Raw genomic sequence first — 24,067 nt, 5'->3', positions numbered from 1 at the left:
TTTAGAGCTCTCTCAGCGTACAAAATCTGATGCAGCCACTCCTTTGCACTTTTTGCATCAGCCGCTCCTAGACTATTCAAAGGCACCGCCTAGGGTTTTCCCTCAATTCCTCTTCATAACGTAACTGTAGGACTTTCCTGCTCTCACAAATTCGAAACCTTCCGTTCCCTCTCATCAAAATCCCCATCAACGATCACTGTAAACCCCTCCCAATTTTCAATCTCCACTGTACAATTCCTGGTTTCAGTTTTCACTCCACCGTGTCTTTCCCAGGTAATTGCAATGTCTATAAGAATAAATCGAAGCCAATAACAGGAACTACGAGACTTGGGTTTTTGTTTTGAAGCTTTAGTTTGGTCATATACATGTCTTTTTTTAATGGGTATCCGATAATTTTTGTGGGGTCATTCTCATAGTCATAGATTGTTGTGGTTTATGTTATAAGTGTGTTATCTGATTTCCTTGTACGTGGAATATGTTTTTACAATGGTTTGTTTGTTAACGAGAAACATTAATTCTCAGCAATTCAATTGGTTTTTCATGTTTTTGTGGATTTTGGGTTTTATTATTATGTGGGTTGGTTGTGTAATTGTGTTGGAACTTAACAGTGTTTTGTTAGAGATGGTTGCATACTTCATAGGTGTGTCATATGTATCTTTGGTCGTTGGCATAGGTGGGGGTTAAGAATAAAACAAGACACTTTTTGTGTTAGTTTTGAAAAGCATGGTAGGTAGAGAAATAGAAATGTGTGTTGTCTTTTACTGATTTTAATACAGTTTTTTAAAGAAAAAAGCCAGAAGAATTAGTATAGGATGGTGATGAATGATGATGAAGGTTGAACAAAATGATGACTGAGTTAAGGGGGTTCAGGATTTCTAGTGTTTTAAGTTAGAGGTTCTTTGAATGATTTCTACTAGCTCGTAGCAATATTGTGCCTAATGTAATTTAGATATCCAACTAGTCGAAATCAAGCCTATCTAAACATCGAATTTTTTCTTTGTTGTTAGGGTTGTTGTTTCAAGTGTTCTCCTAGGTTAAGAAATAGATTTTTGCGTACTTCATATTTATATTATAGTGTTGGGTTGTTTATTGGTAAGCTTTGTATGAATCATTATTAATGAAAAACCTTGATTACATGGTCATCTATCCCTGTCAGTTCATGTGGGTATCAAATTCTCTTTCTCTGTGGCACCAAAAGAAGGGATTAGATTATGATTGTTTTGAATATGTCTAATAATTTCACGATAACTTTACCCAGGCAGTTAGAAAACAACTTAAGAGTTGAAGCTTCTACTTTTGAAGACTCTTTATGATTGGATAGGTGCTAGTAGCTGTTTTTTTTTTTTTTCAAACTTGTTATAATCTTTAGATCCTTTTGTTTTTCTTGAATTCATGGTGTATCTGTTATGTACTCCGCATGTTCGGCCCCTTTGTGCTCACAATTAATTTGTTTATTTATCAAAAACTTTACTTAGGAAGTAGTTCAACATTGATGAAATTATTTTACTAAGGACATTGGTCATTCATATTTTGATCTTCAAATTTGTGGAGGACTGGAGGTCAAGCCACCTCTGGATAGTGTAAGGACTAGAAGCTATTTTTCTTTTCTTTTCTTTTGTAGGTGATTTAAACCAACGATAGAGGACTTTTGATATATCTAGAAGTACTCTATGAGTTAAGCCATGTAGAGTTAGGTTTAAGTTTAGCTAATTACATATAATCTACATACATATTTACCAATTTTTTTTTCCACACCAATTTGGCAGATGTTTTGGTGGCACAATCATAAAATGAATTATAAGTCTTACCATCTGAGAATTTCATGGAAATAAATATGCTCAAATGTATTTGACCATGTTTAAGTAATCTGACTTCTAGGCTAAATTTGGACTGGCATATACTTGATATCATTTAGATATGTGTATGTGTGTGTATATATGTGTGTTTTCCCTTTAATATTTTTTCAGCGATATTGACTGATGAACTAAAGCTGTCGGTTGTTCTGACATTACAGGAATGGATCTTGAAGGTAGAAAGTTTGGAAGGGGTAAGATGCTATTATGCTGCTTATCTGGTTTTTTGTTTTACTTGTATAGTTAAATTCCTGTTGATATTAAAGACTTTAGATATGATACTTTTTTTTTTTTGAAAATAAATATGGTATTTTCTCTCCAAACTTTTGAAAAAGATTTAATATGAGGAGACTGTGGAAATAATTTATTTTAAAATGATATTCTTGAGATGCCTTCCACAATAGAGCAACAATGGGATGAATACTGCCTCTGCCATACTTACTGGTGGAGGTTCTATTGAATCTTCATCTTATTCGTCCCCCTTTCTTAATTATGTCTGGGCAGAATATGTGATCATACCTACTAGGTATAAATAGGCTGTAATTAATAGCTAAACTTTTGATATCAGCTTGAGTACTTCTCTATTTCTCAAAAAAAAAAAAAAAAATGTGCCTAATGTAATTTAGATATCCAACTAGTCGAAATCAAGCCTATCTAAACATCGAATTTTTTCTTTGTTGTTAGGGTTGTTGTTTCAAGTGTTCTCCTAGGTTAAGAAATAGATTTTTGTGTACTTCATATTTATATTATAGTGTTGGGTTGTTTATCGGTAAGCTTTGTATGAATCATTATTAATGAAAAACCTTGATTACATGGTCATCTATCCCTGTCAGTTCATGTGGGTATCAAATTCTCTTTCTCTGTGGCACCAGAAGAAGGGATTAGATTATGATTGTTTTGAATATGTCTAATAATTTCATGATAACTTTACCCAGGCAGTTAGAAAACAACTTAAGAGTTGAAGCTTCTACTTTTGAAGACTCTTTATGATGTTGTTGTTGTTTTTTTTTTTTCCTCAAACTTGTTATAATTTTTAGATCCTTTTGTTTTTCTTGAATTCATGATGTTCGGCCCCTTTGTGCTCATAATTAATTTATTTACTTATCAAAAACTTTACTTAGGAAGTAGTTCAACATTGATGAAATTATTTTACTAAGGACATTGGTAGTTCATATTTTGATCTTCAAATTTGTGGAGGACTGGAGGTTAAGCTACCTCTGGATAGTGTAAGCACCAGAAAGCATGCTATTTTTCTTTTCTTTTCTTTTGTAGGTGATTTAAACCAACTTTATAGGACTTTTGATATATCTAAAAGTAATCTATGGGTTAAGCCATGTAGAGTCAGGTTTAAGCTTATTAGCTAATTACATATAATCTACATACATATTTACCAATTTTTTTTTTCCACACCAATTTGGTAGATGTTTTGGTGGCACAATCATAAAATGAATTATAAGTCTCACCATCTGAGAATTTCATGGAAATATATATGCTCAAATGTATTTGACCATGTTTAAGTAATCCGACTTCTAGGCTGAATTTGGACTGGCATATACTTGATATCATGTAGATATGCGTATGTGTGTGTATATATGTGTGTTTTCCCTTTTAATATTTTTTCGGCGATATTGACTGATGAACTAAAGCTGTTGGTTGTTCTGACATTACAGGAATGGATCTTGAAGGTAGGAAGTTTGGAAGGGGTAAGATGCTATTATGCTGCTTATCTGGTTTTTTGTTTTACTTGCATAGTTAAATTCCTGTTGATATTAAATACTTTAGATATGATAATTTTTTTTTTTGAAAATAAATATGGTATTTTCTTTCCGAACTTTTGAAAAAGAACTAATATGAGGAGACTGTGGAAATAATTTATTTTAAAATGATATTTTTGTGATGCCCTCCACAATAGAGCAACAATGGGATGAACGCTGCCTCTGCCATACTTACTGGTGGAGGTTTTATTGATTCTTCATCTTATTCATCCCCCTTTCTTAATTATGTCTGGGCAGAATATGTGATCATACCTACTAGGTATAAATAGGCTGTAATTAATGACTAAATTTTTTATATCAGCTTGAGTACTCCTCTATTTCTCAAAAAAAAAAAAAAATGAAAAAATGAAAAAAGAAGCTTGAGTACTTCTCTCTTTGCTTTGAGAACAAGGTTTTGAAGGTTTTAAATGACCTATCAATTCTTCCTGCATATATAAGTTGTTCATTTTCTTTAGATTCCCTGGTGGATGGCTCTTAAAAATTCAAGTGACATGGACTTAAAAGATAATTGGTTTTAATGAAAGTCATAAGCCACTTCATATATATATATATATATATTTGATAAGTAAGACAGACTTTATTAAATATAAAAAAAGACAACCCCCAGCACATGGGATATGTGCTGGTGGTGTAAAACAAATATAAAAAAGCAATCAATAAAGTCCATAAAACTAGTAAGTGAAAGAATACGTTTTTTTTTGGTAAGTGTAAGTGAAAGACTACTTAGAGGAGTTATCCAATCATAAAAAAGGTGTAGGAAACAATATTTCACAGCCAGCCCTGAACTTTCCAAGCATTCGAACGCATAAGCCACTTCATATTTCAATTATCCTCCGCAATCTGCTAATGGAAAAATTTATTGAACCAAGAAGAGGGGGAATAGTGTGTCTACCTTAGAGGTCAGTAGTTTTTAATGGTTTTCTACTTATTCGATTGACCTTTTTTTTTATAGATAAGTTCGATTGAACTTTTCTATACATGGTTTTAACCCTGTGTCGGCCTTGCCCATTGGATTGGGGAACTGGTGGCCCAGTGATTTATCTGCCAAAAAAAATGTGACTTTTAGATTTGCCAATTTAGGGTTTTATGCATTGGGCCTCATGGAATGTTTGATGGGCTTAAGTCCCGCATAGCATTCAAGTTTATGTTTTCAGGAGTCAACAGTTTTTCTAGCAGTCAAAGGTGTGTTTTTTTGGTCTTTAATTATTAGATATTAGCTAGTCTTTTACCTTTTTGAATTGGTTAGGATTCTAGCCTTATTAGTTTCTAAATTAGTGGAAGTTTTTCGCTAATAAAAAATCAGTGGAAGATTGTTACTTGCCATCTACTAGTTTTTAAGATTTGGTCAGTTTTATTCAAACTTTTCAAAATTGAAGTATGGAATTTTGAGGATTTGAGTGTGGGCGCAGGTTGACCAGTTTCTTGCCTCTCTCCTTCATTTTATTCTTTCTCATTAATCGTTTGCTGGCTCTGTTTAAGCCTCTCTGCAATGGCTCTTTTTGTTGTTGATTTAACAAAATCTGCCCATCAAAATTGCCCATTGATTGCTTTTCTACTCTTATGCCACAACTTTTCCTTTGCATGACACCCTAATGTCTGAATTTCCTAGGCTGTCTTGTATAACCTGGCAAGTAAGCCAATTTTCTTCTTATGATGGATTAGACAAGCATTGACTCGGCTAGAACTGGTCACAGTGCAGTCCAGCCATGGGTTTCAACTAAAAGGTGGTACCCAACTTGGATTGAACTGATGACAAGTTTAAAAGTAAGTTGGTGTTGGGAAGTGTTGAACTCAACTTGTTAAGTGGTTGAAATCAAATGTAATCCTAACAAGTAAGCTGCCTTTGTTCTTTCTAAAACTTACACAATTTTGATTAGGAAAATGTTCATCTCCAAACTGGTTTGGAGCTATCTTCCTTCAACCCACTATTTGACGATTAAAGAGACTATACATGTGTAGTTTTTTTTCACGTGACTTTTTTAATGTCATGTGACTTATTTAAATAATACATGTGGATATTTTATGAATCACCACATAATGGTTGGAGGAGAAAGTTCCAAACCAGTTTGAAACTAAACTTTGTCCTTTTGATTATTTTTGGTTATTTAGCATATGAAAAACTTTTAACTTAATGGTATGATGTACTGACCCACTGTGGACGACTAAATTTCTCTGTTTGAAATGAGTCAAACAAGTAAAATAGTTGCACAAATGCAAATTTGTATTGATGATTGTGTGATACAATTCTCTGTGATTACAAAAGTGTGATCCTCTAATTCGATCTCCTTAAAAGATTTGTTGATTGGAATTGTGGTAATGTGATTTTGATTTGAACACAAGATATCCTTTAATTTGGCTGAAGAATGGATCGAAAATTTTTGAAATGGAATTACAATAAATCTCTGGCTATGAGTTTGTTAGAAATCCTTTGTTCTTCACGTTCTTCGTGTTCTTCGTGTTCTTGGCACGTTCTTCGTCTTCGAAGGTTTGTAGTGGAAGTTCTTTGGTGCTTTAGAGACTTGAATCCGTAGAGCTTCACTGATTTGTGGTTTGTGAGGTTTCTGGAGGCTTTTGAGCTTGATTCCAATGAACTTTGAGATTTAGTAATATGATTTGGACGATTCTTCTTTGAATGTTCTTTGTATTCAAAGGTTGTGGTGAAAGTTCTTCGGGGCTTTAGAGGCTTGAATTCGTAGAGCTTCACTGATTTGTGATTTGTTGATGTTTTTGGACACTTTAGGCTTGATTCCCGCAAACTTTTGGATCTAGGCGGATGATTTGGATGATTTCTCTTCGAATGTTCTTCGTATTCGAAGTTGAAGTTCTTGGAGGCTTTAGAGCTTGGTTCCGGCAGAGCTTCTGGACTTCTGAGTGCTTCAGATGGCTTGGTGTCCTCTTAAATGTCTCAGGAAGGCTTCTATTTATATGAGTTTTGAGGTGGATGAGCGACACGTGGCGGAGTCTGATTGGTGACACATGTCACAATCTGATTGGTCTGCTTATGTCATCGCTTACATGTGTGAGGTTGCTTAGGTCATTGCTTACACGTGCGAGGCTGCTTATGTCATCGCTTACACGTGTGAGGCTGCTTATGTCATCGCTTGCACGAGTTGATGCATGATTGGTTCTTGCATGACACTTGGCAAATTTCTGTTGGCTTCTGAATAGTGATAGCAAAACCTAGCAGCAGTATGTGGCGCTTTGTCATCAGCTGTATTTTGTGGACTTGGTAGTGTGACGTGTCAGCTTGTGATAGGTCAAAAATTTTTCCTCTCTACAAATGCCCCCTCGAAACTCGTTCACACACACAGTTTTAGAGTGTAGTGTGAGAATGAGTTTCGAAAACAGACTTTTACTATTGGCTCTTCAAATGAAGTAATTGAAGGTGGTGGAGCTTTCAGCAGGATGAGATAATTTCTGAGGAGTAGACCCACCCATATGAAAGGTTTTGATGAGGCTGAAAAGAGGTCTACGAGTATTTGAATGTACTTGCGTGACCAAGCTTTCTTAGCAGAGGTTAAGTTGAAGTAACTTCGGAAGAGTGTTTCTGGATCGTTGGCGGCGATCACATAGTGCAGAAGATGGGGAAGACACGAGAATGGTGGCTGGGTACAGCATGCAGAGTCATGGGGCTAGCCTTGTGCTTTTAAGAACTGCTGGTGAAGTCATCTCAGAAGAGTATACTTTGGATTAAGGTGAGGCCATGTGGGAAAGTGGTTGAGTGTACATGTGTCATCGTTTTACTCAAGTTAAGTTGAGGTAATTTCAGAAGCTTATGGATCCTGGAGATGATGATGTTGGTGGTGAAGAAGACGGGGATGAAGCAAAGCGAAGGGGTGAAACATACGCCACCATGGTACTGGTCCTGTATGTCGGGGACCCTCTGGTGTAAGTGTTTCTAGGAGATACACCTTTGAATATGAGACTGACTGTATGTTGCATAGGGTCTGACAGTAAGTCATAGAATATGCATGCGTGATTGGACCATATCGACAGACGTTAAGTTGAAGTAATTTCAAAAAAGTACCTTCTGAAATACTTCAAGTTGAAGTTAAGTTGGAGTAATTCCAGAAAGTGTGTTTTGAGGTACCAGTAACGATGACCTTAGGGTCCCATACTGGTGGGGACATGGAATATGGCTTTGGCAACCATTTACTAGCCCCAAAGGCTGAATTTTGATGAGCTAGTGCCTTGGAGGTTGTTTCAAGTGCTGGATGAAAGAGAATTTGTAGGACACCCCAATACTTTTTACCATCTTCACATATTGACACTTGTTAGGAAAGCACAACAAAATGAAAGATGTTTGTTCCGAACCTCTACCTTTGCTGTAAGACTAAACAACTTGAGAAGGACTATGGAGTTCTCAAAGCAGTTAGGAAGCTCCTTGAGCTAGGGTACATGAGATTCAGTTGGCCTTAGATCTCTTGATTGGGTAGATCTGAGACTACAAGGAACAATGGTACGGGCTATGTTATGAGAAATTTTATGGACAAATGTAGTCGTTAAGTGGAGAAACAAAGTTTGTTTGGATCTCAAAATTACAATGATGTTGTGAAGAGAGTTTCTATTGAACCATGAGAGGGTTGATTTCAAACTGATTATGAAGCAATATTGGTTGCTAAGCGTTGAGAATGATGAAGCTATAGTGAAAAATGGCTGTGAGAAGGAGGACTTGAAAATTTGAAAGAAGCAAATCTTTATTTCATGACTCAGTGTGTTTTTCTTGATGAGTTCTTGATGAATCTGGCCCTTCTATTTATAGCGGAGAGACGAAGAATGATGGATGGATAGTTGAGAATGGTGGATGTGAATTTTTGGTGAGATCGGTGGATGAGAATGGTAGGTTGGAAACCAGTCGGGAACGAAAATGGTAGGTGAGAGAGATGAAGAATGGTAGGTGGGAATGTTTGGTACCGAAAGGGGAATGATAGGTTGGACGGGTGACCCGATGTGATTTCAAGTTCAAGACACACTTGTGAGAGTTTATCTGTACTTTTGAAAGGGAAGCCTTGATGAAGTCTGGAGAATAACACTGAGGGGATCCAAACTAAATGGATGAATCTCAAATTTTGATATTGAGAGCTTTAGTTTTGGACATTATCAGTACTTCGGAGATGTGAGTTAGATTGGTGATTTCTAAGTCACAAAAAACTATGCAAGATAAGTCTAGCTCGAAAATTTTGACTTTGGGTTGATTTCAACATAAAAGACAACTACCTTGGAATTGGGTTATTTGTGCAATTTTTGAGTCTTAAATGATGGAACGGATTCCAAAATCGGAATGTACGCGAAAAATTGAGTAAGATAGGTCCATCTTAAAAATTTTGACTTTTGGTCAACATTTATGCAAAAGTCAACTTTTTGGAAATTAGACTTTTGAACAATTTTCGAGCTTTGAATGAAGAAATGGATCCCAAAATTGGAATGTACTCGAAAAACTGAGTGGGACAGGCCTGTCTTGAAAATTTTGACTTTTTGGTCAAAGTCAAAGGTCTAACTTGGTCAAAGCTTTTTTTTTTTTTGGAGATTCGGACCGGGTCAGGATCAACGGGTCAAACCGGGTTGGTTTGGTCAAACGGGTCAGATGACGTCATTCATGACGTCATTGAGCTGAAGCGTGTGACTCGTGTGGCGCGTGTACGCACATAGCGCATGGCGGCACGTGGTGCGTGGGATAGAAGCGCCGGCGCGTGTAAGCGTGTGAGGACTCATGGAGGTGCGTGGGAGCGCGTGGCGGCGTTTTTGGCCTTGAAATTTCGGGGTTTGGCCGATCTAAAGCCGTAGAAGACCATAGTTTTGTCATTTTTCTAAAATTGTGAACCTATTTGCACAGGTTTGAGAAACTAAATCGTAGCCCATTGCGAGCTTATGGTGACGCGTGGTGGCGCGTGGTGGGTCCTTTGTTGATGGCCTTTCTGGGTTTTGTAGATCGAGGGCTGATGAATCTAGTGGTGTCACCAGTTTTGTAAAAATTTTCTTGGATTTGTGCAGATTTGAATGAGAAACCCGTGGGACGTTGGGAGTTTTGGCTGCGCGTGGCAGCGCGTTACGACTCCACTGTGAACGTCTTTTTTGAGTTTTGTTGCTCGAAGTTCTTAGAAGATTTCAGTGGGTTGATTTTTTGTGAAATCTTGTCAGAAGTTTTAGAAATCTGGACTGCAGATGACTGGCTTTGTTGGACTTGTTGCCATTTTAGTCTTCTTTGGCGGTGGCTCTTCTAACATTGTTTGACAATGGTTAATCTGCAATTGTTTCTGCTTTCAAGATTGGCTGCACAAGTAGCTTAGATCAATGTCTGGGTTAGGACTTCATATCCCAAGTCTAGTGCAGTGGTTTTTTTTAAATGGTATGCGTACATTTGCAGGCCTATAAGCAATTTTTTTTTTTTTTTTCAGAGGTCTAGTGTAGTATTTTCCTTCTGACACCACAGTCAATTTATGGAAATTTACTCTTTTTTTTTTCCAGGTTCAACGCAGCATTCTTTGAAAATCCTTTTAACCATTTACACACTTCTTTCTTTTTGTCTATTAGCTTCCAGGAATTCCTATATAAAGCTATCCGGAGCATACACTAAATTGCACAAGCATTGTCTTTAGCTCCCAATACTCTTTAAGTGTAGAAAAACTCTGCATTTTTACTTTTTTTTTTTTTTTTAAACATGCTTAGTTTATACTAACACTTTTTTATTTTTATTATTATTTTTTTAATAACAGGCTAGAGATTACAATTGATACTCTCTCTTTCTCTGATTTTTTAAAAAAATTTATTTAGACGTGCCGTGAGATTTTCTTCTAACAAGTTCTTTGTTGTTTCTTTGTTTTTGTTATGCAGCAGACTTTCCTTTATTCTTTGGGCTTTAACGTCGAGGTTTACACCAACGTTCTTATAGTGATATTTGTCTCCATCCTTGACGTTCTCATAGCAACAATCATCTAGGCAACAATGTTATCAAAGGTGTTCATGATTCAATGATACTATTACTAGTATTTGACTTTGAAGTTGTACGGGCCTTTGTCTTGGCAATTATGCTGTACCAACACTTGTCTTTTCAATGCAGCCATCTCAAGAGTCTTTGCAATGTAGTCACATCAAGAGTCTTTATTATGAAGCCGTGCCAGCATTTGTTCTTGTACTGAAGCCATGCCAATATTTCATTCGTGTCGAAGCCATGCTAACACCCATTTTTTTCATGAAACCACGACAACACTCCACATTAGCTCTAAAGCCGTGCCAACGTTCATCTTAGCTATGAAGCAATATTTGCACTTACATCTGCTACGAAGTCGCACAATTATTTGCACTGAAGTTGGGACAACATTCATCTTTGCCATGAAGCAATGTCAACACTTTATTCGTACCGAAACCGTGCCAACATTCATTTTTGTCATGAAGCCATGTCAAAACTCCATATTAGCACTTGTATTCGCATTAAAATTGCACAAACATCCGTCTTTACCATCAAGCTACATCAACACTTCACTTGCACTGAAGTCGTGTCAACATTCATCTTTGTCGTGAAGTTATGTCAACTCTTCATTCACACTGAAGTCGTGCCAATACTCGTCCTTGCCATGAAACCACGTCAATACTTCGTTTGCATCGAAGCCATGCCAACATTCATCCTTGCCATGAAGCAATATTTGCACTTGTCTTCATAATGAAGCTGTATTCATCATTTGTATTGAAGCCGTGCTGACATTTATTTTGGCCGTTTCAACACTTCATTCGCATCGAAATCGTGCCAACATTCATTTTTGTCATGAAGCCACGTCAACACTTCGCTCACACCAAAACTGCGCCGACATCCATCTTTGCCATGTCAACACTTTATTTGCACCGAAATCGTGCCAACATCCATCTTTGTCATGTCAACACTTCATTCGTATCAAAGCTGTGTGAACATTCATCTTTGTCATGAAACTATGACAACACTTCATATCGAAGCTGTGCCAACATTCATCTTTGTCATGAAGCTACGTCAATGCTTCGCTCACACCAAAATTGTGCCGACATTCATCTTTGCCATGTCAACACTTCATTCGCACTAAAGCCGTGCCAACATTCGTCTTTGCTATGAAGCTACGTCAACACTTTATTTGCATTGAAGTCGCATTGAAGTTGCACCAATATTGACCTTTATAATAAAGCTACAATAACATCAATTTTCAGAGGCAACATAGCTCAGACATTGAGGATACGTAGCACTGTAGCTAGACATCAGGATTTCAAAGATGCCAACAAGATGTTGAAGATGCAAGGAGTCCTTATCAAGACTTTGAAGATGCAAGGGAATGCCAACTAAACCTTGAAGACGCAAAGAGTCCCTATCAAGACTTTGAAGATGCAAGGAAATGCCATGAACAACTCAACATTGTACGAACATGCTCACAGAAGCAAAGTGATGCAACACCAACTTCGGATATATAATCTATCACCATTCTAGAGGAAGATGACGTCATTCAAATTTCAGAAACATGATGTGAAATGACACCACTCAGAAGGGAGATGATGTGGTTCAAATTCTAGAGCTATAAAGCGACACAACTTAGAAGAGAGACGATGTAGCTTAGACTTGCCAGGTACAAGAAGATGCCCCCAAGAGATAAGTGATACAAAGCATACTTCAAAAACGTGGGAGAGTGTCCATATAAGATAGACAATGCCATGCAGACTTCATTTCTTGTAAAAGTGGTTGAAGATTTTATTTTACTCCACAATCAAGAATAAACTTATGTTCCTTATCATTTCAAGGATAGCTAAGCAACATCAACTCCTTGCAGTCTTTATCTTCGACTACAATGATTTTCGATCATCCTATTGAGAAGTTGACTACCTTCAAGTAATGTCTTGCTGACCAAAGGGGCCTTAAAAGCATATTGACAACCATTGCAAAATTCTTCAAGCCAGACTGACAATCCTTCTTCTTTTCATGTGACTGAACTTAGTGACAAGTACTAAGCTGCCTACGTACCTCGGAGAGGGATCAAGTCATCACGTAGTTCAACATAATTTTTTTTTTGATATTTTTTTTTTTGGTTTTTTTTTTGATATTTTCCTTTTGATGATTTTTTTTTCTTTGTTTCTTCTTTGTTTCTTCTTTTTTTTTTTTTTGTCTTTTTTTTTCTTTTTTTCTTCTTTTTTTTTTTCCTTTTTTTTGGTCTTTTTTTTGTCTTTTTTTTTTTTTTTAATAATTTGATAAATTTTTTTTAGTGCGTGGCTGAACTCAGCAAAAGATACTAAGTTGCCTACGTACCCTCGAGAAGGATCAAGTCATTACGTAGTTCAAATGGTTTTTTTTTAAATTTTTTTTTGTTTTTTTTTTTTTACAAAAAAAAAGAGGGCTCAGTGTGTAATAGTGTATATCACCACTAATCGAACCAGAGACCTTTCAAGGGCGACTTGGGCATCTAACAACTACGCCACACTAGCAATTGGTGACATAGAGTGGGATTAATTTCTCTTTATTGGTATGCTTTTAAAGGTAATGGGAAGACATCATGTACCCTTGTAGCATTACAGTGGGCAGTTTAAACTCTTATCAAGGAGCAATCCTTGACTTTCAGGCATAAAAGCGTTTGAGGAACTTCCCTTTGATGGGGTCGATCCTCATGCCATCATTGTCAATCAATTTGTAAGCTTCGTTTGTGTTTGTCCTCTGCTCGAGAGTTGGAAGTACATCACAAGCAATGGTCACATGGTTTGACCTGACAACTTCATTGAAGTCTAGATCAATCTTGTTTTCTTTGGCAAGCTTAATGATTTGTTCTTTGAAGACGAAACATTTTTGGATTGGGTGACCAATGATGCGATGGTATTTGCAGTAGTTAGGGTTATCAACTTTCCCTATGTCTTCTGGATGCTTGCATTCTGGCAGTTCAATCAACTTCATTTGCAATAGTTGTTCAAAGATGTTTGGCACATCTTCATCGGGGAACGGATATACTTTTTGCTCACGTTCCTTAAAAGTTAGGCGATGCACTTCGTTCTTTTGCCATCCTTCAAGCTGTTTTTCATTTGCCTTCGCTCATCTTCTTGGAACCTTGACTTTGGTAGTGTTAACAACCATTGGGTCTTTGAGGCTGACTTTTGCATTCCTATCATTCCTCCTTACTTCCCTTTTGCTTTCCTCAGGTATGGGAGGGTTTGTACTTCCATGGCTAGCAATACTCAACTTCATGTCGTGCGCACAAGTTGCTAACTCTTCAAATGTTCAAGGTTTTATCCCTTGAAGGATGTAAAGAAGCCCCCAATGCATGCTTTGGATGCATATTTCTACAGCAGAAATTTCAGAAAGTCGATCCTTGCAATCCAAGCTCAAAGAACGTCATCGATTGATATTATCGACCATCGGCTCATCTTCCCATTGCTTGGTATTAGTAAGCTCTATCATGCTCACTGTATAACGCGTGCTATAGAATCGGTCAAGAAACTCTCTTTCGAGTTGTTGCCAACTGTCGATTGACTCGGGTTCTAAGTCTGTATACAAATCAAAGGCATTTCATTTGAGCGAACGGACAAATTGCTTTACAAGGAGGCCTCCTTGAGTCCTTGCGTTCTCATAAGTTTCTATAAAGTGAGCAACGTGTTGCTTAGGATTTCCATGGCCATCAAACTGCAAGAACTTGGGGGGTTGATACCCATTTGGCATCCTCATGTTGTCGATGCGCTTTGTGTAGGGTTTTGAATATGTGAGAGAACTTGTAGAAGAACCTCCATATTGTGCTCGGATGATATTTGTTATCATGTCTTGTAATTGTTGGACTGACAATGAAGCAACCGAAGTAGATTGTTCTCGTCGGGGAGTGTTTTCAATTTCTCTCCCTTCGTCATCCTTTGCAGATGTGAATTTATGATCATGACTTAATTCACCCAGATCTTGTACTTCGAGTTTATTCATTAAAGTTGCAATTTGGAGGTCCTTATCTTCAAGTGCTTTTGTGAGAAGGACAAAACGTTTGCTCAATTTCAGCCACCTTTTCTTCCATGGTAGATGTGTTAGTCATCATGACTAACGCAACTTCCCAAGATGATAGAGAAGGAAGTGAATTGAAGTGAGCACGTGAAATCTCATCTTTTGGGTTCCCTTCCGTGGGAGAGAAATCGTGCGACCAACTTCTTATGAAGGAAGAAGGGGATTTGTCCCCATACTTGAGGTGTTTCAAGGTGGAGATGTCCTTGTTAATGACCTTATTTCTTGTGAGAGGGTCTAAGGAGATGATTGTCTGGACCTTGGCTTCCTTGGTTGATTGATATTGAAGTTGATTGTTTGTTTTGGGTTGGCTACAATTGATTACACCAATGCATTTATTGGTGGTAGCCGTACCAAGTTTAGTTGAAGTAGCTGTTGAAGCTTGAATGTTCTTGCTAGAGGCCATTGAAGTTGGTAGCAAGATGATGATGATTTCTTTCTTTGAAGGAGAATGAGATGAGAGGTAGAGAGGTCCCATCGGGCGTGCCAGAATATGTGGATGACTAAATTTCTCTGTTTGAAATGAGTCAAACAAGTAAAATAGTTGCAAAAATGCAAATTTGCATTGATGATTGTGTGGTACAATTCTCTGTGATTACAAAAGTGTGATCCTCTGATTCAATCTCCTTAAAAGATTTGTTGATTGGAATTGTGGTAATGTGATTTTGATTTGAACACAAGATATCTTTTAATTTGGCTGAAGAATGGATTGAAGATCTTTGAAACGGAATTACAATAAATCTCTGGCTATGAGCTTGTTAGAAATCCTTTGTTATTCACGTTCTTCATGTTCTTCGTGTTCTTGGCGCGTTCTTCGTCTTCAAAAATTTATGGTGGAAGTTTTTCGGTGCTTTAGAGGCTTGAATTCGTAGAGCTTCACTCATTTGTGGTTTGTGAGGTTTTTGGAGACTTTTGAGCTTGATTTCAGTGAACTTTGAGATCTAAGAATATGATTTGGATGATTCATCTTCGAATGTTCTTTGTATTCGAAGGTTGTGGTGGAAGTTCTTTGGGGCTTTAGAGGCTTGAATCCGTAGAGCTTCACTGATTTGTAATTTGTTGATGTTTTCGGACACTTTAGGCTTGATTCTCGCAAACTTTTGGATCTAGGCGGATGATTTGGATGATTTCTCTTCGAATGTTCTTCGTATTCGAAGTTGAAGTTCTTGAAGTTCTTGGGGGCTTTAGAGCTTGGTTCTGGCAAAACTTTTGGACTTTTGAGTGCTTCAGATGGCTTGGCGTCCTCTTAAATGTCTCAGGAAGGCTTCTATTTATAGGAGTTTTGGGGTGGATGAGCGACACGTGGTGGAGTCTGATTGGTGACACGTCACAGTTTGATTGGTCTGCTTATGTCATCGCTTACACGTGTGAGGTTGCTTAGGTCATTGTTTACATGTGCGAGGCTGCTTACGTCATCGCTTACACGTGCGAGGTTGCTTATGTCATCGCTTGCACGAGCTGATGCATGATTGGTTCTTGCATGACACTTGGTAAATTTCTGTTGGCTTCTGAATAGTGATAGCAAAACCTAGCAGCAGTATGTGGCGCTTTGTCATTGGTTGTATTTTGTGGACTTGGTAGTGTGACGTGTCAGGTTGTGATAGGTCGGGAATTTTTCCTCTCTACACCCACATTTGGAATAATGACCTAGTAGCCCATTCTTTGACTCATTGATGTCTTCTCTGGAATGACTATGGTTGAATAGAGTATTATTATTATGTTTTGGGGAGGGGAGGGTGGTGGCAGGTGAACCCATTCTTATTTTGCTGCTCTAAAAACTGTCTTGCTCAGGGGGCTAATCTAGGTATTGATGTACTTGAGAAATGGTATAAGGCTTGTGTCTCTGTGATACGAAACAAGGCCCTTTGCTTTATATGTTGGTACATCTTTTTTGTTTTATTTTGTTGGAATCTTCATTTTTTATTTGATTCACTGTTCATCAGAGCTTCACTCTGGGAAGAGTATCTTGTGAGGTTTAAACGCAGTGATATAGCAATGCGAGTTTCACATAACCCTTCTGATCTTGAAATGGTCACTTGGAACTTCGAATCCTTGAGAAGGCAATAACTCAAACATATTGAAATGTTTCTATACTAGAAATTATTTTGTGAATGCGTCCTTGTTTTTTAATTATTAATTGATAGTTGAGTTAGACCTCACTATTCATTCTGTATGTCTGACTCAAGCTTTTTTTTGAGAAACACTGACTCAAGCTTTTACTGAATATATATTATATTATATTATATATATTCATTCTATAGACAAGAAAAACAAAATGATTTACTGTTGTAGAGAGTTTTTTATTCGGTAATATTAGCTTGTATAAATGACATTGTAGTAAGGTACTTGCCCCCCCTGTTGGTAGCCACTGTGGTTGTAGTGGAGTTTACCTTAAAGGCTTAAGTCAGGCCTTTTTGGTTGCTCCAGTTACGATTCTGAAAATTTATTTATTTTCTGATGATTTTTTTTCTTTCTATTTTAATAAATAATTAAATATATTTGAAGAGGGTGCACTGCCCTAGTACATGTGACGGGAGGTATACAAGAGTAACACAAAACTATTGATATCTAAATTTCAACCCTATGAAATCTAACATATTCGATAAAGAAGAAAAATATCTGTTTCTGCAATCCACTCATGAAGCACCGTATAACCTTCATATTTAACATTGCAGTTTCACACCCTTCAGATGTACGAGTATTTTGCTGTTGCCAAATATACCATATGAGAGCCAAGGTATAGCATTCCAAATCATGATGTTCCTCTCTCTCCAACAAACCAGCTACTCATACTACTAGGAGAGTGAGACATGACACACAATCCCAAAAAGTGAAAAAAGGAAAAGAAAAAATTTCCATAGTTTTTTAATAATGGCTTTTCTGTACTGTTTAAAAAAATATTAATTTTTTTTATATATAAATTTTTTACACATGCAACTTACTGTTATTTTGTTCTGCTTCTTTAAATTGTCCACCGTCAGAGTATTTTTCTAAAGCTACAATCCAAGTGAAACTGGTACTTTTACTGCAAGATACTCCAAGTACAGAGTAAATTCTTGCCTGCTTTCTTTAACCCACTATATTATGAATTGATCAAGAGTCTTGTAGCTTAGTGATATTGTTTGAGAACCAAGTTTCGAAACCCTCTCTCTCATTGTTGTAACTAAAAAAAAAAAACACACACTATTATGAATTCGGTGGGTAACCACTGTGGTTGTAGTTGAGTTTACCTTAAACGCTTAAGACAGGCCTTTTTGGTTGCTCCAGTTACGTTTCTGAAAATTTATTTATTTTCTGATGAATTTTTTTCTTTCTATTTTAATAAATAATTAAATATATTTGAAGAGGGTGCACCACCCTAGTACATGTGACGGGAGGTATACAAGATTAACAAAAAATTATTGATAGCTAAATTTCAACCCTATGAAATCTAACATATTTGATAAAGAAGAAAAATATTTGTTTCTGCTATCCACTCATGAAGCACCGTATAACCTTCATATTTAACATTGCAGTTTCACACCCTTCAGATGTATGAGTATTTTGCTGTTGCCAAATATACCATATGAGAGCCAAGGTAAAGCATTCCAAATCATGATGTTCCTCTGTCTCTCCAACAAACCAACTACTCATACTATTATGAGAGTGAGACATGACCCACAGTCCCAAAAAGTGAAAAAAGGAAAAGAAAAAATGTCCAAAGTTTAAATTTTTATTTATTTATTTATTTATATATAAATTTTTTACATATGCAACTTACTATTATTTTGTTCTGCATCTTTAAATTGTCCACCGTCAGAGTATTTTTCTAAAGCTACAATCCTAGTGAAACTGGTACTTTTACAGTTTTAATTAGAATAAATTCTGCCTCCTTTCTCTAACACACTATATTATGAATTGATCAAGAGTCTTGTAGCTTAGTGGTATCGTTTGAGGAGAACCAAGATTTGAAACCCCCCTCCCTCATTGTTGTAACTAAAAAAAAATCACACTATTATGAATTGATGGTGACCTCCCTTCTCTTAGAAGAATACCATACTGTCTTGTCTTATTAATCCCTGTGGGCTTTAGTTGGAAACAATGAGTACAAAATAGAAATTAAAGACGCTGATTCCCAAACATGAATTTCCCTAATGAAGCTTGGAGACCAAAAAAATAATTGCGTTTGAACAATCTCTTTTCAATTGCAGTATGAAATAACTCTTGATTAAGCATATTTTAATTGCATATTGTTAAACTACAAGTCATACCAAAGCTGGATTTGAAAACTGTGTCCTCCGAGTGAATTTGGAGACCAAACCCCACCCTCTGTCACTTATATACCTCTGCACTCCCACATTGTCGGAGCACATAGCTAACTTTGAACTACAACCTTCCTCCATCGTCGATCTCTCTGCCACATGTCTTCACAAACCTTTGCCTAATACTGCTTGGCTGAAAACATGTAATGCCTGATGCCTAACCCACCATATTGGCTTGGGCTACACACTTGATTCCATTTCACCCAATGAAATTTGAGTTCATCTCCAACACCATCCCACAAAAAGTATCTTGTTGTGTCACAAGTTTTAATTGCCATTGATGTAGGCAAGCGAAAAGAAAACATGAAATATGTGGGTAAACTCAGAAGGGTGCTTTTTATCAATGTCACGGTTCATCCTTATATATTTTCCAGCTTGCCAACTGGCACTCTATCCTCTTAACAATTCCATTCTAAATAGTGTTACATTAAGGCAAACCTAAATTAATGCCTGATGCCTAACCCACCATATTGGCTTGGGCTACACACTTGATTCCATTTCACCCAATGAAATTTGAGTTCATCTCCAACACCATCCCACAAAAAGTATCTTGTTGTGTCACAAGTTTTAATTGCCATTGATGTAGGCAAGCGAAAAGAAAACATGAAATATGTGGGTAAACTCAGAAGGGTGCTTTTTATCAATGTCACGGTTCATCCTTATATATTTTCCAGCTTGCCAACTGGCACTCTATCCTCTTAACAATTCCATTCTAAATAGTGTTACATTAAGGCAAACCTAAATTGAAAGACTGGAGTTTTTTTTTTTTTTTTAAATGATCCTTAGGGATCAAATTAAGTCCCTCAAGGAATGTGATGGATCTTATGTTTGGTTGAGTAAGAACTTGTCAGTTATTTGGAACCTGGCTTCCTTATGTTTGATATGGATCATATGGATAGTGCGTAATAGGCATACATTTGAGGATGTGGAGAGTATGGGGAACAAGTTATTATAAACTTTCGCAAGCTCCTTATTTGATTGGTCTTGTGCATGGGGATTTACAAAAAATGATGTTATTGCATTATTTGTAGAGTCTTTGTTCTCTTGTACATAATTTTGATATTGAATCCACCTCAAAGATGGAAGAACACAATGCAGAAATCAGGGTATCATGTTTAGAGTAGTTTAAGCGATTGTGCTACTAGAAAAAAAAGATATTATTTATTTTTTGCCATTCCAGTTCCCCTCCTTCCTCTTTTAAGTTCAGTTTTCATCACATTTCGTATAACAAGGTTCTTTTTGGAAATCAGGGCCTAGGGAACTTAGTGGTGCTGTTGATCTCATAAATCAGTATAAGCTGTGGCCTCATCACGAATTCTTTTGCAAGAGACCACTTCCTTTATCAGTGTCGCAGACTCATTATCTACGCAATGTGGTGGGAGACACGGAAATTAGGAGAGGAGAAGGGATGGAATTAGATCAGCTTTCGCAGAGTATTTCCTATTTGAGAGAGAGGAATGCACATATACGTCCTTTTCACTTGGATGCACTGTGGGAAGCCTTTCAGATGAGAGAGACAACTCCTGTCTATCTGACTGATGTAAGACCTATGTTACATTGAATTGTGTTCCTATTATTATTTCTAACCTTGTCTTCTTATTTTTTGTAAGTGTTACCTGGGGGAAGGAGAGTGGGGTGAGGTGTTGCTCAAGGCCTGTTCTGATGTATAATGTGTGTTAAAATTTTGTCTTTCCTTTGTAATTGCCTTAAGCTGGACAATGACAGCTTTCTGAACTTGAGAATGAATGTGCTGTTCTTGTGTTGCGAATTCTGTAACATATGGTCTTGTCATATTGAATGGTGTTTACAGGCTGAGAAGGGGATGCTTAGTGCAGGGGCAAAGTCAAATGATGACTCCAGAGACCAGAAGAGGAAGCATAAGAAGCACAAGGACAAAGACAAGAAGAAGGATAAGGATCATAAGAAGCACAAACACCGCCAGAAAGACAAGAGTGATGATAAGGATAAAAATAGAGATGGACATCTTGATTTGAAACAGCAAGACAAGGTTTCCATAACATCCCTTTTCTTGTCATATTATGAATGCCATGGCCTAAATTGATATTTTATTCATTTTGGATGATAACATTTTATTTTAGGTGATGAATGTTGGGATCATATTATGTAAGGATAGGTTATCAGTCACCATCTTTTGCATATCCTCATTAGATTGTATTACTACCTAGTAGCATTTGTAGTTTGTAACATAAACTTAAGCTGGGATTGGTCTTCGTCCTTGTTTGGCTGCATCATGAATTCTCATAGTAAATATGTGAATATCCCAAAAGTTTTAAAAAGTAAAAAAAAAATCTCTTTAAACTACTTTAAAAAAAAAAAAATATTATTTGTGTTTTCATTTTTAGCATGACAAGTCCTGGACCTAAGATCTTCTTGATCCTCACCTCATCCATTTACTTTCTAATAATTAAAAAATGACCCTATATTTTGTTTCTTAAAAATTATTCAGTAAAATTTCCAAAAAATGCAAAATTATCTTAAGTTGATCCAATAACATCATCAAATTTCATTGATTGTGGTTGGTTCCAGTTTGCTCTTATAAATTAAACCATTAGTGCTTCTATAGACTTCCAGAACTGGTTCAACTTAAGGAGTGGCCTAACCTTAATATGAAGTTAAATTTTAATGTGTTTTTTGAAAGCACTCAAATGATTGTAAATAGCTATTTTTATTTGTTGATTCAGAAGAGGAGGCATGAAGGAAATGGAGATCTCTTTGATAGTCGCAAGCATCAAAAAGCCAGGTAACAAAGGGGAAATTGGAATGATCTAGTCATTTGATATAACTGCTCCTTGTGTTCTTCCGCATCATAATCCCTGTTTCTTTACTTCTTTGTCAAGCTCTTTGCTTTCTGTTCTACTTACTATATTTTTGAGTCTGATAACATTTTCCTTCACTTCAGAACTATTAAATAATTGCAACAGCCTAACTAAAGGTTGTCGGCCGAAAACAATTCACTTGGGCTTGGGATATTACTTTATGTTCTCAAAAATCTTCAGGTTCGTATCTCCCACTTGAAAATCAGGAAGAAAGATCAAAATAATAAAAAAAATTAAATTACTGTAGAATACAACAAAAATTCTTATCCAGGTACTATAACTTTTATTTCTTAAGAAGCTTTTTATTCTTTGACATTTGTTTAGACTTTCAAGTGCGTTTGGTAGGGTTGGAAAAGTGACAGGTTAGGGAAGGATGAAGAGATGTTTGATATCTTCTCTTGTTCAGAATATAAGAGTGGAAGAATGGAAAAAAAAAGAGAGATGATTATTTTTTATCTGGGCCCATCAGTTTTAATCTTCTCAAAATAGGAGGAAAATAGGGTAGAAAATATCTTACATGGGTGATTTGATATCTTTATCATTCTAGTTTGTTAAAAACAATTCAATACAAGGATAAAATAATATAAGATTGCTTTTTCTTTGTACTTTTTTATCCCTCCTGCCAAACATTTATGATAGAAAATATTAATCTCTTATTTCCTATCTTTTTTATTTTTATTTTTAGTTTTCATTCTTTTTATTTTTTTATTTTATTTTTATTTCATTTCTTTCACTTTTCTGTCCTTCCAACCAAAGCCTAAGGCCACTGTTAAATCTAATGCAAAGTGGTTTGGATCTTTTAGGATTGTTTACAAATTCTTCCAATACATAAAGTAATTAATTTTGATGTACTTAAAAAAAGTTCTTTAAAAAAAAAAAAAAAAAAAATCCGTACTTTTTAACTTCTTTATCCCTGCATTCAAGCAGCCAGAACTAGAAGGCATGTGAACTTCCTATGTATCAGTAAAAATTGAACAGCAGAACCTCTTTGACGGCTATAATGTGTATGTTCTTTAAATTACTAAACAACCTGGGAAAAAAAATTCTCTTTGGGTTAACTTGACTCTACTCTGGATACCACAAAGAGACCTCAATATTTACTACTCCTGATATTTTATACCGCATTTGTCTGTTCTTTACCAGTTTCTAATTGACTTGTGTTGCCATTTTCAAATTTGTGAAGATTTTACAAATTGATTACATCTTGGAGGTGCCCTAACATATGAAAAATTTCCGGCTAGGATGGATTGAAAAGCTATATGAATTTTGAAAATAAGAACAATCATAGGGAGATCAGAAAAAGCTGTATGATTTTTTATTTTTTGACGAGTTTAAAAATAGCTATGATATCACTTTCCAAAAACTGTGCTTGGATGAGAGTATCAACCTGTTATTTATGCATGATATATGTCCCCTGATTTTTGCTAAAGGTCGTCTCTGTACTCCTTGACTGCAATTTTCTTCTCTTGATGAAGAGAAGTGCAGAGCTGACAGAGGTTATCAATTATCTCTTGTTTATTTATTTATTTTGACAGGGTGAACCTGACACTATATGTGATAACAATTAATTGGAACTGGCAACTACTCTATATGTCTAGGTGTTACAATAATTTAGTTCCGAACTCTTTGCAGCACTTAACCAGTGCATTTCACTCGGGATTGAGTTTTGAACTATTCTTCGTGGTATATACCAAAACAAGATTTTCCTGGCATCAATCTACATGGGATTTTAGTTATTACCAAAACAGTTCTTTCACTGTGTAAACCAACATGGAGATTGGTTGTATCAAAAGAAAATTTATCCTGTTATATGAAAACAGTTTTTTCTGTTACAAAGCAACATAGAATTTTGTTGTACCGAAATATAATTGGATCAAACAACATGAATTTGATTTTTCTTAAAAATCTTAAAATTTTCGCAGTATAAGCCTACATGGAATTTGGTTTTGGTGACAAAATTTTTCCTTGTATAACCAAAAAGGGAATCTGGTAATACCAAAACAAGGTTTTCGGTATAAACCAACATAGAATTGCTGGTATAAAACTACATGGGATATGGATCTGCCAAAACTGATATTTCCCCTGCTTGGAATTTGATTTTACCAAAAAAAAAATGGTTACTCTTATCGAAACCAACATTGAATTTGGTTTTGCCAAAACAAAAGTTTTCCGGTATAAACCAATATTGAATTTGGTTTTAGCAAAATAAACTTGGATTAATTGGCATAGAATTTGACTTTTTCTAGAAATAAAAAATTATTCCCCAGTATAAATCAACATAGAACTGGATTTTTCCAAAACAAGCGTTTTCCTGGTTTTAAATCAGCTTGGA

At 36.2% G+C, this 24,067-nt stretch overlaps 1 protein-coding gene across 6 annotated transcripts; it reads left to right on the top strand.

The window, feature by feature from the left end:
* Positions 1–23,571, top strand: LOC111987523 (mediator of RNA polymerase II transcription subunit 19a). Of its 6 annotated transcripts, none has more exons than XR_002880310.2 (8): positions 2–273; positions 2,015–2,047; positions 18,113–18,174; positions 20,149–20,438; positions 20,709–20,906; positions 21,601–21,659; positions 21,819–21,915; positions 23,271–23,571. XR_002880310.2 is itself a non-coding variant. In XM_065779178.1 (7 exons), exons 3-7 carry the CDS (start codon positions 18,132–18,134, stop codon positions 23,224–23,226), a joined length of 606 nt encoding a protein of 201 aa, XP_065635250.1. In that variant the 5' UTR covers positions 1–273; positions 2,015–2,047; positions 18,113–18,131; the 3' UTR covers positions 23,227–23,571. The 6 variants fall into 6 exon arrangements, 4 of the variants coding, with proteins under 4 accessions (XP_065635250.1, XP_065635252.1, XP_023875011.1 ...); XR_002880309.2 differs by having other exon boundaries at positions 23,211–23,571; XM_065779178.1 differs by lacking the exon at positions 21,819–21,915 and having other exon boundaries at positions 1–273; positions 23,211–23,571.
* Positions 23,572–24,067: the final 496 nt, after the last annotated feature.

This window comes from Quercus suber, unplaced genomic scaffold (assembly GCF_002906115.3).
Source record: "Quercus suber isolate HL8 unplaced genomic scaffold, Cork oak 2.0 scaffold_201, whole genome shotgun sequence".
Taxonomy (NCBI): Eukaryota; Viridiplantae; Streptophyta; class Magnoliopsida; order Fagales; family Fagaceae; genus Quercus; species Quercus suber.
This window is presented reverse-complemented; position numbering and strand designations above follow the sequence as displayed.